The 14,918-nt window shown below is 35.6% G+C and overlaps 2 protein-coding genes across 2 annotated transcripts in view; one reads left to right on the plus strand and one right to left on the minus strand.

The window, feature by feature from the left end:
* The first annotated feature begins 1,703 nt into the window (after positions 1-1,703).
* LOC124628719 (zinc finger protein 239) lies at positions 1,704-6,759 on the plus strand. Its single transcript, XM_047158928.2, has 6 exons — positions 1,704-1,860; positions 2,002-2,070; positions 2,489-2,583; positions 2,890-3,016; positions 3,838-4,103; positions 5,766-6,759. Exons 3-6 carry the CDS (start codon positions 2,515-2,517, stop codon positions 6,495-6,497), a joined length of 1,194 nt encoding a protein of 397 aa, XP_047014884.2. The 5' UTR covers positions 1,704-1,860; positions 2,002-2,070; positions 2,489-2,514; the 3' UTR covers positions 6,498-6,759.
* A 5,638-nt stretch (positions 6,760-12,397) lies between these two features.
* The window catches only part of LOC108272479 (zinc finger protein 665), a 30,701-nt gene continuing 28,180 nt past the window's right edge, over positions 12,398-14,918 (minus strand). The window contains 1 exon segment of the mRNA XM_053683992.1: positions 12,398-13,648. Within this exon segment, the coding sequence (XP_053539967.1) occupies positions 12,684-13,648 (965 nt within the window). The 3' untranslated portion in view covers positions 12,398-12,683.

Consider the following 14,918-nt stretch of genomic DNA (forward strand, 5'->3'; position numbering starts at 1 on the left):
AAACCAGTAAACAAAGCAAATCAGCTTCGGTGAATATTCGCCACACACATGGATCCCCTCTTAAAACAAATGCGTTAAAAAAAAAATCACCTCATCATGTGTTAATTGTAAACACACCTGCGTGTCTAATTAAGGACAACACATTTTGTGTTGGTTTCAAGACAACCAGTGTATTAGTACATTTCCAATCAAAGATGTGTTGCTTATAATTTTTTCCCCCTACAATTATCCTAAAATTCAGTTTGTGTTGTATGCTAAAATGCTCACAAAATAAACAAACAATTGCATGGAATTCAGGTGACATTCATTAAAATCATTAAAACATTTGACAGATGTAAGAAATGGACTTGATGCATCTTCTTACAAATCTCCCTGCCTTGTCCAGAACACTTGCTAATTTAAGTTAACGTTAACCCACTCTCTGTATGACATCATGGTGAATGGCTGTAATGCAAGTTCATCGTTAACCTTCATAAAGGTCATGGGAATGTCTAACATTACTGCATGCTTTATGCTAAAGTAAAGTTATTACCTCAGGTGAGGGTCTAGGTTAGCATCACTCATCCCTAATGTGATTGATGAATGCATCCAGGTAGCTAACCCTAACTCAGAGTCTGAGATAAAATACAGACCCAGAGAATTATATAATAACGTCAGTTCATATTTTACAATCAACATAAACACATGACACTATAGTGTTATATAGTAGGCCTATAAGTGACCACTTGGTATTTAATTGAAAAACAAAGAAACAAATATTTCCTGGATTCTGTATACAGATATCAGTATTTGGAGCAATAAATAAATGCAGATACAGAAAGTGTCCTTGCGTTACACTCCTAATACATGTGTTAAACCATGAGAAATGGATCTGGACTGGGCTATATTCTAACTGCCTGTTAAACTTAAAGCCATGAATTAGTTACAGACATGATCGTACATGGTTTTTAGGTTTTTATTTATTTAAGCCCTGCCCACAACCTGCCCTTATGAGTATAAAGTCTGGTGTAACTAGAAACCATCAGGAATTACTTTATGCGATTTTATTTACAAACTCAAGAATAAGCAGGCAAGGGAGAAGCAACATATCTATGTGGGTACCAGCACATGTGGGCATGAACGAGAAAGTAGACTGGCATAAGAATAAAAACAAAAGAAAAAAAGAACACGTTGAGGTCAAAATTAAATGATCAAAAGCAGAAGGGAAGAGTCTAGTGTGGAAGAAAATAATGGGGAAAAAGGCAGCAGCAGTGGGATAATGAAATCAAAGGGAGACATTTGTAGCCTACATGATATAAAATATAATATGTATGGAAAGTAAGAAAGGAAATAAAATGAAGGAACAGGTCATAATAAGCAGACTGAGGATTGGACATTGCATGTTAAACAAAACTCTTCATATAGGAAAACACCCGACAGGACTGTGTGATGAATGTCAGCAGGAGGAGACAATTAATTAAGCACATCCTTATATCATGTAAGACATTTATACAAGAAGACAAGAGTTGAAGAATCAGCTCTAGAAATAGAGTATAATGTAAAAAAGTATAGTAGATAGTGGAAATAATGACCCAGGACGGAGATATTTGTTTAATTTCTTAAGGAGGACGAATTTAATTAAGAAGTAGTAAGTTACAGTCAGACAGCAGGTGGCAGTAATGCAACATTATGGATGCCAACTGCCGTAAAACACCAAAGAAGAAGAAGAAGAGGAGGAGGCGGAGGAGGAGGAGGAGGAGGAGGAAGAAGAGGAAGAAGAAGAAGAAGTAGAAGTAGAAGAAGAGGAAGAAGAGAGAAGCGGTCATTCATTCTACTCCATTTTGTGGCGTGGAGAGTTCGGTATCCTGCACAGCAAATCAGGTTTCTATTGAAATTATCCGGAGTTTATATATATATATATATATATATGATTTATATATGATTTATATATTTAAGATATTTATATATATAAGATATGATATATATATATTTTTTATGTGCTTCGCTATATTTTGTTTTAAGTTAAAGGAAAGTTAAACGGAACTGAATCCCACGTGAATCTCTACGTCATTTGTAGCCTAAGTGCAGCAGGTAGGATTAACACAGTCTGTGTAGTGCATATATCAGTGTAGTGTATAACAGTCTGATAGAATAAAATACAAAAAGTCTTCGGGGATTCACTTTCAGTGAAATGTTACAGTAACTCGTGTGTGTGTGTGTGTGTGTGTGTGTGTGTGTGTGTGTGTGTGTGTGTGTGTGTATCATTTGTTGTTGTTTTTTTGCTGAAAAATGTGTATATAATTGATTTTTGTGTCTTTCTGAACTGAATTGTCCTGAATTGTATTTGAATTTGTTTATGCTTGAACAATGGCTTTTCTGGTTATTTATTTATATAGTTGTTAAGTACTTTGTAATTAAATGTTAGTTATATGCCTGATTATGAGTGTTAATTTACTGAGGATTTTGGAGTTGGGTGGTCATGAATCATTGTTTTTTGTTTTATTTCCAGTTTTGCAACCATTTAGACCTCTTATAATGAAATCAGAAGCCAGACAAGACTGTTTAAGGAAATCGTCACCGACTGTCACAGCTGCTTGCTCACAGGTTGGTGAAAAGAAAAGCCAAGGCACTTTTTACATAATGTTTAGAATGGATATGCACATGACCTATCTTTTAGCAGTTTATGTATTCAAGGGGAACTGTTAAAAAAAAAAAAAAAAAAAAGGTACATGTTTTATATTCCCTAAACCTTAACAACAAAGCTAGCTTGCTAATCCATCATAGTAATGGCTGAGTAGAAAAGTAACTTATAACTGTTTTCAGACTGAGAAGCTAAAACTTATTAACTTTAGATTTATAACTTGTTTTGTTCTAAATGTGTATCAATGCTTTTTTCCCCCTGGTCATTAGCTTTGGGAAAATGTGCAGGCAAGCACTTCTACCACTTTAGGTGAAGACACATACAGCTCAGTGGATCAACAAAATGGAGGAATGCAGGAGAAACATATAAAAGAAGAACCTAAACAAGACTCTCTATGTAAGATAATATTGGTGTGGGGGTGTTTCTTTGTTTTTAAACAGATATTCTAGGTGTAATAATAAGACACATCACACCAACCAAAGACCAGCATCAGCCCACACTGTAATCTGTCTTTCATCATCATGCCTTCCTCACACTGAGTCCTGACCACTGTAATTTAAAATCAAATTATTATTGACATAATTCTGTGTTCACATCTTACTGTGAACATTTTTTCAGCCATTGAAACCATAAAATTTGTGTCAGTTTGTGTATTTCATACCTTAAAGGGTATGGGAAAGGAATTATAGAGAATGGAATCGTGACATCAGCCGAAGTGAGATATGCAATGCATTGTGGGATTTTTAGGTTTAGACCAAGTAGTTGTGGCATTAGATGTTGATGATCCAATTTAAAAACGGGTTGACATGGTAAACACTTTCTGTATTATCAACTGCCATAACCATTCTTACGACCGGCATTGGAAAACGTATCACTGACCGAGTGTGATTTTTTTCAGCTTGGAAGCAACACGGTGTACAACAAAACAAATACAAAATTTTAATTTTAACAAACTTTCACTCCATTCTTTTAGATTGAACAAATGATGTACCTGAGAAACCTAGAAAGTTCTGCCAAATAAGTAACATACAACATGTATATAACTGTAATTATGATATTTTAAAAAGAAAAACATTCAAAAATGGGCTAGAACCTTCTTAATTTTCACTGTAGCCACTCTTATGGTTGTGAATTTTTATGTATGTTGTGTGTGTATTTTTACTATATATTTTATTTGATGAAGTTAATTTTCTAGATGTCACGTCCTCTCGTTTCAGATAGTCTTGCAGACTATTGCAGTTCCTTCTTCGACAATCGTAAGGTGGTGTCATCTCCAGATGTCTTCATCCCTGACACCCCTGTTGCAATAGGAGTCACCAACCAAGCTGGACAGACCCGTCCACCAGGGGTAGAACTCCAGGACCCTGCTAATCCTGATGCAGTGTTTAATACGGGAGAGACTGTTTCAGCTGCACACTGTGGGCCTAGCCAGGGAGACGCAACTGAACAAGAGGATGTTATGACGAGTCCCTTCTCTTGGGTGGTTGGTTTGGTTTTCAGTTTTTAATAATTGTGCACTTATCAATATAATAATGAATGGTGATCATTAGGGTCCAGGTTGTGTTTTTAAATTGTAAATTATTTTCCTTTGTGAATGATAAGCCATTTTATCAAAAGCAATGTTATGATGATCAGCCATTTACAGTGGGAAGTATTGCGTACTGATTTTGTCTGTTGCCTACCACGTTTGTTGGCATATTCAGCTTTTATTTGTGAAAATGTCGGGCTTAAATAGACAATGCTGAAATATTTACTTAAGTGATGCACAGAAAATGCATGATGTACATGTGACACATGATATGTTGTATCCTATGAAAATACTACTAGTAATACTCTATTACTTTTGGCACCCTTGGTAAATATTTAAAAAGAAGGCGTGTGTTGTGTAACCTTTTTGATCTTTGATTTAAAAAATTATCACAAAAGTACTTTATTCTCATGAATATCAAACAATTGCAAATACAGGTTTATAAAAAAAAATCATCTTTGTTAAATATAGATGTGTAGTAGTGTATACGTGTCCAAACAACTACAGTAGTGATGTAGGTGACTTCGGATTGTAGTTTTGGAGACTTTCTGTCCCCAAGACACAACTAACTTCTGCAATTCTCCAGCTGTGATCCTTGGAGATTTTTTTTTATTCACTCGAACCGTTCTCTTCAGTGTGTTGAGAAGATATAGAGACACGTCCAATTCCAGGTCGATTCATAACATTTCTAGTTGACTGGAACTTCTTAATTATTGCCCTGATAATGGAAATGAGCATTTTCAATGCTATCTTATAGACATTTCCCATTTTGTGAAGCTCAACATCCTTTTGCCGCACATCACAGCTATATTCCTCGCTCTTACCCATTGTTATTAATGACCAAGTGAATTTGGCCTGTGTGTTACCTCATATTTATACCCCTCATGGTATAGACATGGTTGAACAATTTCCTGTCCTCCTAACCCAGGTGTACGTAATAAAAAAAAAAAAAAAATATATATATATATATATATATATATATATATATATATATATATATATATATATATATATAAATAAAATCTCTCAATGGGAATATACTTAAAATACATTTTTCTCATGAATTCATAGGGGTGCCAATAATTGTTGTGCACCCATATTTAACAAACAAATTTTTTTAATAAACCTGTGTTGTGTTAGCAATTGTTTGATGTCCATGAGAGCAGAATATTTTGTGTAACATTTGAACAAAAGGTCAAAAGTTAAACAATAGACAATTTTTAACAGCGTTCTTTGCTAATATTTACCCAGGGTGGCAATATTTCTGGAGGGCGCTGTACATGATATGGGATATTCCATGAAAATACTTTTTAAATTAATTAATGTTAAGAAATTATTTTTCATCTGCATGGTACTACTTTAGCTGTTTGGCAAATGTCTTGTGCTTTAGATGAACCACTTTAAAAAAAAACACACACAATTCAAAATAGCTGACTAGGAAAAACGCAATATTGAAACCAGTGGATACATTGAATGTGAAATATTACAGTTCTGTAGAGGTTTACTTCTAAACCTTTGTGGGAAAAGACCAGTTTCACCTTCATATTTTAAGGTATAATTAAGCAGAACCTTCGAATGTTAAGGTATAATTTTTTTTATTTTTTTTTTACCCAACAGAGGAAAGTCAAAGTACACCAGCGGCTTAAAAGGGAATACCAATGCTCACACTGTGGGAAGTGTTTTCCCAGTCTGTCTGCATTTAAACCCCATGAACGCATTCATACAGGAGAAAAGCCTTATGAATGCTTGCAGTGTGGGAAGACTTTCAATCGTCAGATTGCTCTCAAACTCCACGAGCGCATTCACACAGGAGAGAAGCCATATAAGTGCTCAGAGTGTGGGAAGACTTTTAATCGACTGAATGGTCTCCTACAACACCGGCGTGTTCACACAGGAGAGAAGCCGTATCACTGCAAACAGTGTGGGAAGAGTTTTTCTAACTGGAGTCAAGCTAATGTACATGAACGCATTCACACAGGAGAGAAGCCATATCACTGCTCAGAATGTGGGAAGAGTTTTGCCTATAAGCAAAACTTCGAGTTACATCAACGCACTCACACAGGACATAAACCATATCACTGCTCAGTTTGTGATAAGTTTTTTACCCAACCAGGTGTTTTCCAAGTACATGAACGTACTCACACAGGAGAGACGCCATATCACTGCGGAGAGTGCGGGAAGGGTTTTTCCCATTATGGTAATTACAAAAGACACCAGCTCATTCACACAGGACAGAAGCCATATCACTGCTCAGAATGTGGAAAGTGTTTTACCCAACTAACTGGTCTGCAAACACACCAGCGCATACACACACAGGAGAAGCAGTGTGATCAAGGACAAAACGCTTAGGAAAGACAAATTCACTAACACAAAGTCAACTTCTGACATACGAGTTTGCTCTGGATCCACTGTGTCCTTGACCAGAATAAAGCAGTTACTAAAGAATGAATGGAAAAAAATATTGATTTGGTCCCCATGGACTTTCCCAGCAGAAATGTGGTCTATATTTGTCAAAGAAATGATTTTTTTGTTTGTCTTTTTTTGTAAAATCACAATGTATTCATTACACTACACAATAAACATAGCATAAATTAAAATGACAAATGTCTGTTCATTTTCAAGTTCCAGAGTTAGAACAATTCAGTGTATTAATATGTGTAAATGTAGGTACAACAGGCCTCATTTATACATTTTTAAGTAAAGTTGTATATAGACCAAGTCAGACATACATTTTCCAACTGTTTCCACAGGTTTCAGCACCACTACTTTTCTTCATACTTGTGTGCATATCTTGATAACCCATAAAGTGTAAATCCTATTCCTGATACAGTTCATTTTCATGAAGTGACACCAACAGAACTCCACAAAAGGCAAAGTGCACAGACCGCTGGGAGTGTGAAATGAACAATGAGGGTAAATTCTAAAAGACAAGTAGACGTTATTTTGACTCAAAATGAAGCATGAGAGGAAAGGCGGTAAAATGTAATATAATATTAATAAGCGAGCACTAAATCTTCAGCTTACGGCTCTGCGCACACAGACGGTTCCTTGTCTATAATTGAATGTCCTATTTATTAGTTTTTATTTATGGATTTGTGTTGGCTTTCTTTCATGGATCACATTTCTGGATCACATACATTCCTGACACAAACGTTACCATACATGGTATGGCCATGTGTATTCCAGACACCCACACACGTTGCACACATCTTTCTAACACTCCAGGTAGGTCTAGGTCATAAAATATATATATATATATATATATATATATATATATAGTTATGTTAAATCAGGTTCCCATCCATTCCTGACACAAATGTTACTGTACATGGAATGGCCATGTAGGTTCCCATCCGTTACGGATAAACACAGACACACATTGCACACATGTTCTTTCTAACACTCTGAGGTATTTGCCTGAAAAAGCCATACACAAACATATTTGACATTTGGGGCCTAATTCTAAAATCACCACATACCAAATGCACAACCGTTTTGCCTTGCTGGCATCACAAAATAAAAATGTTTAAACCTTAAGTAACGTAGTCACGGAGGGTGTATATATTTTTAACACTACATGAAGTTTGGGGATCCTTGTAGACTGTGGAACAGAAATGTACTCAGTGTGTCTCCACCGTTTTATTTCATTTTGGAGTACAACCATTTTTCTTTTTTACCATTAAGGATGAAACACTTGTTTCTTTTAAAACACCATCTTTAAATGTTTTTCTACCCCCTAACTAAACCCTCGGACTTAAGACACGATCATTGGAGTTGTTGACGCCCTGCTCAGGGTTAAACAACAACGTCTTTACATTACCTTCATTAATAAATTGTCAAACTAACATCTTGGTTTATTTATTTATTTATTTATTTATTTATTTATTCATTTTTTTGGAGCTAAAGTCAGGTCCTCTCTCATTTCAACAGGTCCTCTTGTTGGTGAATACACAGCAATCTTCTAAGGGTATTAGGATTTCTCGGAGCAGACATTGTAACAGATTGTTGCAGAGTTTCTTCTGTGTTTTAACTACGACGTCTTAACCATTATTTTAACACTGAGACATACGACTCCCTTTAATTCGTTAACAAACACATTTGTAAGAATTCTGGTCAGCAAAACCCCCGAAAGAACAGCTGTGTCTCTCTCTCTCTCTTTCACACCCACCCCCGCACACCACATGTTCATCACAGGTCATAAATGTACTGCTGGGACATGGGTTGTAAAAGCATAGACAAGAGCTTATGTATTTAGTGACAGTTCTGTGTAAGTATCCTCGTTGGCAAACCATTTTCTGAAATCTTGTTTATAGTTTAAACAAAATGAACGATTCTTTAAAAACACCGTCTTTAAAAAAGGTTTTTTTCACCCTTAAAATAACCTGGTTAGAAGGTAAGATATGTAATACATATTTTAATTTCCTTCAGACATATTGTCACTTCAGTCTCCACAACGAATAACACTGATGGTTTTGACCTTTCTTTCAGTAAAAGAGAACAACGACATCATACAGCCTTGAAGGACTGTAGAAATGTTTTACACATCACAATGTTTTTCTCAACAACGTAGCCAATAAATAGTTCAATTATTTCAAAAACCTCAGTCTGCTCATTTCTTGACAGAAGGATTACACATAGATCATACACATAGGGAGCTACACATGCATAACATGTCCAAAATTCTAATACATCTACCACATTCAGTCACCAGGTCTAGTATTTTCTGATAGATTAGTTACACAAACTGATAATTACCACAGAAGTAATTTCAGAAACAAAGATTCACTTAAACCACAAATGTACACATTGGTAGGGATCGTTAAACCCTGAAACACACGACTCGTCCCTTAATTCATTAACATAAACACACTGCAAGCATTCTGGTCAGCAAACCCCCAGGAAACACTCGACTCTCTCTCTCTCTCTCTCTCTAACACACCCACACGCACGCACGCACACCCCCCACACCCACATACACACACACTTCAGACACTGTCACCAGAGCTCATAAATGTAAAATTTACACTATCTACAGAACTGTCACCCTGGGAAAACACATGTGTAGGACAGTGTGTATAGGCCTACAAGACATTCCCCGGAAAATGTGTCTTCTAGTTTAAACAAAACTCTCGATTCTTTTAAGCAGCACTTTAAACATTTTACATCCTAAAGGGTTAGGTTTAGAAGGCATGTAATACGCGCGTTTCTTATAAAACACCGTCTTTAAAACGTTTACCTCCTAAAGGGACCTATTTAGAAGGTATGTAAAAAGTTTTTTTTTAATTATTTTTTTCTTTTTTACATTTCTTCGGGTATATCAATGTTTTAGAGAATTTATTTCAGTAAAGTTTTATTCAAAGTCATGCCATTTTCTCAAAAAGTGCAATCAATAAAGTTTAATTTATTTCACAAGCTTACATTCTGCTCATTTATGTTCACATTCAACCATCGTGTATTTTCTAACAGCGGAGCTATACAAAACAAACCCCCACAATCTAAATTTAATGTGGGGTTGCAAGATAAAAATTCTAATTTATTGAATTAATTAAATATTTAAAGTTGTTCACATTATTTTGATGAGTTGTTTTGACATAATAATGTTGATAATTACATCAACTTAATATTGTGCATAATTTCTGCATTAATTGATTTAAAACAAAATTTACGTTGTAGTACATTTACATTTATTCATTTAACAGAGTGTTAGAGGACCTGTAGACTGAACAAATACTAAGGACATTACAATGTGATTATCATTTCACTTACCATTAAATTCTACTAAAGCAATGAATTTGGGGCATGTTCTCAGTTGTGATATGACCAATAGTGGACTCGTGTATAGGCTACACCTGCTAATACATTTGATGGACTATTTTGCACTAGTACACGTAGCTAATGCTAGTCATATTTAGCAGTGTCATTTGAATATCTACTCTTTAGTTTACCGTAGCAGTGGATTAGAAGGAAAAAGTTTCATTTGACAAATCTGCTCATCTAGAGAGGGCTTTTCATTTGTGCTATAGGAAAGATAAGCACGATTACATTCCTGCTTCTTCATGTAAACCTCAACTACACTAATTTCATGTATTGATACATTTTTTATTTTATTTTTTAAAATCTTTTGTCATTCGCACACGTAGCCTTCTAGCTCCACAGGCTTTGGACTGTGGATAGTTCTATGAGAGATAAAAGTAGTAGACACAGAGTGTTTATTTTTTGTCTATATTGCTCATTTCATTCAGTGCTTTAACGTCTATAAATCCTGCAGAGATGTTACGTATGAGATTTGTAATGTAAATCACGCTGGATTTTACTTACTATTGTTATAAAACTTAAAGGCAGTCATTTTTCCTGGTTTAAAAGACTGCATTCTACTGCAGACAATCTAAATGGAGAAACGTAATTTTAAAAATGATTGTCAACTTAACAACTTGTGTTCATAATTATGGTAATTTAGTACATAACACTTAAATTCCTTTTAAATAATGTGAAAAGAAAGTGTGTTTGTGTGCGTCATATTTTTGTTTGGATGTGTGTGTGTGTAATACACATGGCCATACCATGTATGGTAACATTTGTGTCTGGAATGTATGGGAACCCGATTTAACATAACTATATATTTTTTATGATCTACCTCAGAGTGTTAGAAAGAACATGTGTGCAATGTGTGTCTGTGTTTATCCGTAACAGATGGGAACCTACATGGCCATTCCATGTATAGTAACATTTGTGTCAGGAATGGATGGGAACCCGATTTAACATAACTGTATAAGTAGGACCAGGTAACAATATACAACTAAATCATGCAATAAAACAATTCACATTATGATATATTAAATTATTATATACTAAAATATAAAATAAGATTTTCTAAAGAACTCCGGCTTCCATAAGTTTCACAGTAAGGATGCTAAAGGGTAAAATGCTAGAAGACTCAGTGAATCCAATTATATACATTTAATTATAATGGGGGAACCATTATTCCTTTCAAAAGCACAGTACACACACACCCCTAAAAAGTAACATTTTTTAATTAAAGAAAGGAAATGTACTGAGGCCGGGTTCCTAATGGCTCTCATGGATACATAGCACAGTACATCGTGTTTAAATGCCATTATTTCATATACTAAGTAGTGTCTACATAGGATGTAGGCTCTATTTAGGATTGTACTACTATTAGCAGAGCTGCTGAGCTATGAAGTTTCCCTTTAACCTACCTTGTACTTTAAGAGGCTGTAGTTTAAAAATGCAAATGCAGATCCAATCATCATGTGTAGCTTAATTACCTTTGGCAAATAAGGTACTGTAAGTCACTAAGATAATGAATTCCCACCATATTATGTTGAAGAACTGCCATGTGCCCATGGCTGCTGATTAGCCTGGTTCTATGTGAGGGTTTCTTTTCAAAAGAAACTAATCTGAAAAAGGAGAAATAAATAAACCTTAGTTAGCTAGCTTGGTAATTTCAAAACATAACATTGTTTGTGTAATTTACAATTAAATGTTAAAGATTTATCTTGAATCTATCAGCTAATATTGGCAACACGTTCTACTTGGCGTAATGAAAGTTTCCCTAGCTAGCAAGGTTAGTCAGTACATTTATTTTTATATTTTGTACCAAACAGGCAAATTAAAATTAATGTGTAAGACCTACAAATTCTTCCTTTCCCAGGATTTAAAATCAAAATCCAAGATTGAACTGAAACAGATTCACTTTGTTATCTTTGTTGCGAGTGTTTATTTTACACTGTGTCTCGACAGCATCACAGTATATTTCTTTAGTTTAAAGTTTTCACAATCAGGAGCAGGCATGAAATATAAAACAGTTAGTACTGGTTCAGATGGATTTAAGGCTAAAAAACATTACCAGGTTGAAGTGACACAAATTAGTTTTTTCTATTTGATATGACAGATTTTATTCTTATTTTCCGGACTGTGGAATGAAAAATCATATCTTTTCAAATTGGACCTGAGCCACATTTATATGTGTGTCTTGACTGAATACATATAATAAATGGCAATGTGGGTTTGTGGGCCAGGAGACAGAATCAGTATATGTCACAATGTTACATTTCTTCAATTTTGTAAGGATAATATTTATAAAAAATAATTCCAATATTTCCACACTATAAATTAATAAATTAGATCAATTTAACAGCGCACACTAAAATATTATAATGACTAAAAAAGTTCAACATTACGGCACCTGTTCTTGATTAGTTCCCTGTTGAGCCAGTAACAAGCCAAACTGTCTTACTATTTGCCTTTAATTACAATTTCATGTTTAATATACAAGAGAAAAAATGATAACAAGACTAATCATGAAATTAGTTTTCTATTCAGTAATCCACACTTGCTGAGAATGAATGCAAATTATTGTAACACACGCACAAAATAAAGTTCTTTTGTTTTTGAACCACAAGCTGACAGCTCTTTATAGTGTCTTAACTTGTATTTGAGTAAGGTATTTGAAATAGCAACACTACGTTTTTTTTTTTTTCCATGGGTGAACACACTGGTGACGTTGGGGTGACTTCATTGAATGAAACTCTTCCCACACTGTGAGCAGTGCTACTGCTTCTCTTCAGTGTGAATTTGCTGATGTATTTTGAGATTACTCTGTCGTGTAAAACTCTTGCCACACTGTGAGCAGATACACAGCTTCTGTCCAGTGTGAGTGTGCTGGTGCCGTTGGAGAGTACTCTCTCTATTAAAATGTTTTCCACACTGTGAGCACTGATACGGCTTCTCTCCAGTGTGAATGTGTTCATGCCGTTTGAGATTACACTGTCGAGCAAAAGTCTTCCCACACTGTGAGCAGTAGTATGGCCTCTCTCCTGTATGAGTGCGCTGGTGCCGCTGGAGAGTATTTTCTTGATTAAAACTCTTCCCACACTGTCCACAGTGAAATGGCTTCTCTCCTGTGTGGATGCGCTGGTGTATTTGCAGAGTATTCTGTTGAAGAAAAACCTTCCCACACTGTGAGCAGGGATATGGCTTCTCTCCTGTGTGAATGAGCTGATGGATTTGGAGAGAATTTGATTGGCTAAAACTCTTCCCACACTCTGAGCAGATGTATGGTTTTTCTCCAGTATGAACGCGCTGATGCCGTTGGAGTGCATTCCGGTAAGTAAACCTCTTCCCACACTCTGAGCAGGTATAGGGCTTTTCTCCAGTATGAACACGCTGGTGGCGTTGGAGTGCATTCTGGTAAGTGAACCTTTTCCCACAGTCTGAACAGTGATACGGCTTCTCTCCTGTGTGGATGCGTCTGTGCCGTTGGAGAGTACTCTCTCGATTAAAACGTTTCCCACACTGTGAGCATGGATACAGTTTGTCTCCTGTGTGAATGGTTTGATGTGCTTGAAGATGACTCTGTCGAGCGAAACGCTTCCCACACTGTGTGCAGTGAAACGGTTTTTCTCCTGTGTGAATGCGCTGGTGTTGTTTCAGATGAAACCGTCCAGCAAAACGTTTCCCACACTGTGAGCAGTAGTAAGTTTCTTTCAGTCTGTGAGAAGTCTTAACAACGCGAGGACCAGTGCATGTTTGCTTACATGTAGAGATTCTTGTAGTTTTTGGAGTTTCATGTGTAATTTCTTCTGATTTCAGCATGCTCGTATTTTCCTCATTGTGGCATCTCTTAATATGTTCGTGAAGGTCAATTTGTGACGTATAGAAAAGTGAACACAATGAGCAAGAGAAACCTTTCAATGGACAACCGCTCGTTTCTGGAACACAAAATGAATACAAAACGTTATGTTAAACAAAACTAGGTGGTTAGGACCTATCCACAAAGAATTAGTACCGTTATCTGAGGTTATTCATCCAACCAGTGAAGCAATACAAACAATAATAAAAGCAAAACCAGTATAAAATAAAACAACACACAAAATAATATTTATTAACATAACACGTTTTAAGAAGCAGAAACCTGTATACAGACTGAGATTATACCAAGTTATGTATGCATGTAACATGTAATATATATATAAAATTTTTCTACAAATACTTTTTTGAACACATTGAACCCATCCTCTAGTAAAGTCATAAGAGTTGTATGTTGAAAACTCAGCAAATTTGAAATAAATTGTCTAATGTCTAAATTAAACCTAAACTTGGCACAAACTTCTATGTTCACCCTGAGAACACCATGCCCACCGTAAAACATGATAATGGTAGCATCATGTGTTTGAATTGTGCAGTCAAAACCAAGAATCTGATTAAGAATCTGTGGCATATCCCAGAGCTCATGCATCTGTAATTGCAGCCAAACAAGAACTGGCCCAGGTGGGTGAATACCTATGCAACCAACAACTGCCTTCTTTTTTGTTTAATTAACCTTTAATGTTATAACATTAAAACCACTGACAGGTGAAGTGAATAAAATTGATTATATATGGCACATGTCAAGGGGTGGTATATCAGGAAAAATGGGCAAGCGGACGGATCTGAGAGATGTGAGATCTGAGAGATGTCAAACAAACATATTTGACATTTGGGGCCTAATTCTAAAATCACCAGATACCAAATGCACAACCGTTTTGTCTTGCTGCCATCACAAAATAAAAATGTTTAAACCTTAAGTAACGTAGTCACGGAGGGTGTATATATTTTTCCACACTACATGAAGTTTGGGGATCCTTATAGACTGTGGAACAGAAATGTACTCAGTGTGTCTCCGCCGTTTTATTTCCTATTGGAGTACAACCATTTTTCTTTTTTACCATTAAGGATGAAACACTTGTTTCTTTTAAAACGTCATCTTTA

The sequence above is a fragment of the Ictalurus punctatus genome, chromosome 12, assembly GCF_001660625.3.
Source record: "Ictalurus punctatus breed USDA103 chromosome 12, Coco_2.0, whole genome shotgun sequence".
In the NCBI taxonomy this organism is placed as follows: domain Eukaryota; kingdom Metazoa; phylum Chordata; class Actinopteri; order Siluriformes; family Ictaluridae; genus Ictalurus; species Ictalurus punctatus.

Coding starts and splice junctions, on each gene's coding strand:
- LOC124628719 (XM_047158928.2), top strand. CDS start 2,515: ATGAAATCAGAAGCCAGACAAGACTGTTTAAGGAAATCGTCACCGACT. Junction 2,584..2,889: donor TCACAGCTGCTTGCTCACAG/GTTGGTGAAAAG, acceptor CCTGGTCATTAG/CTTTGGGAAAATGTGCAGGC. Junction 4,104..5,765: donor CGAGTCCCTTCTCTTGGGTG/GTTGGTTTGGTT, acceptor TTTACCCAACAG/AGGAAAGTCAAAGTACACCA.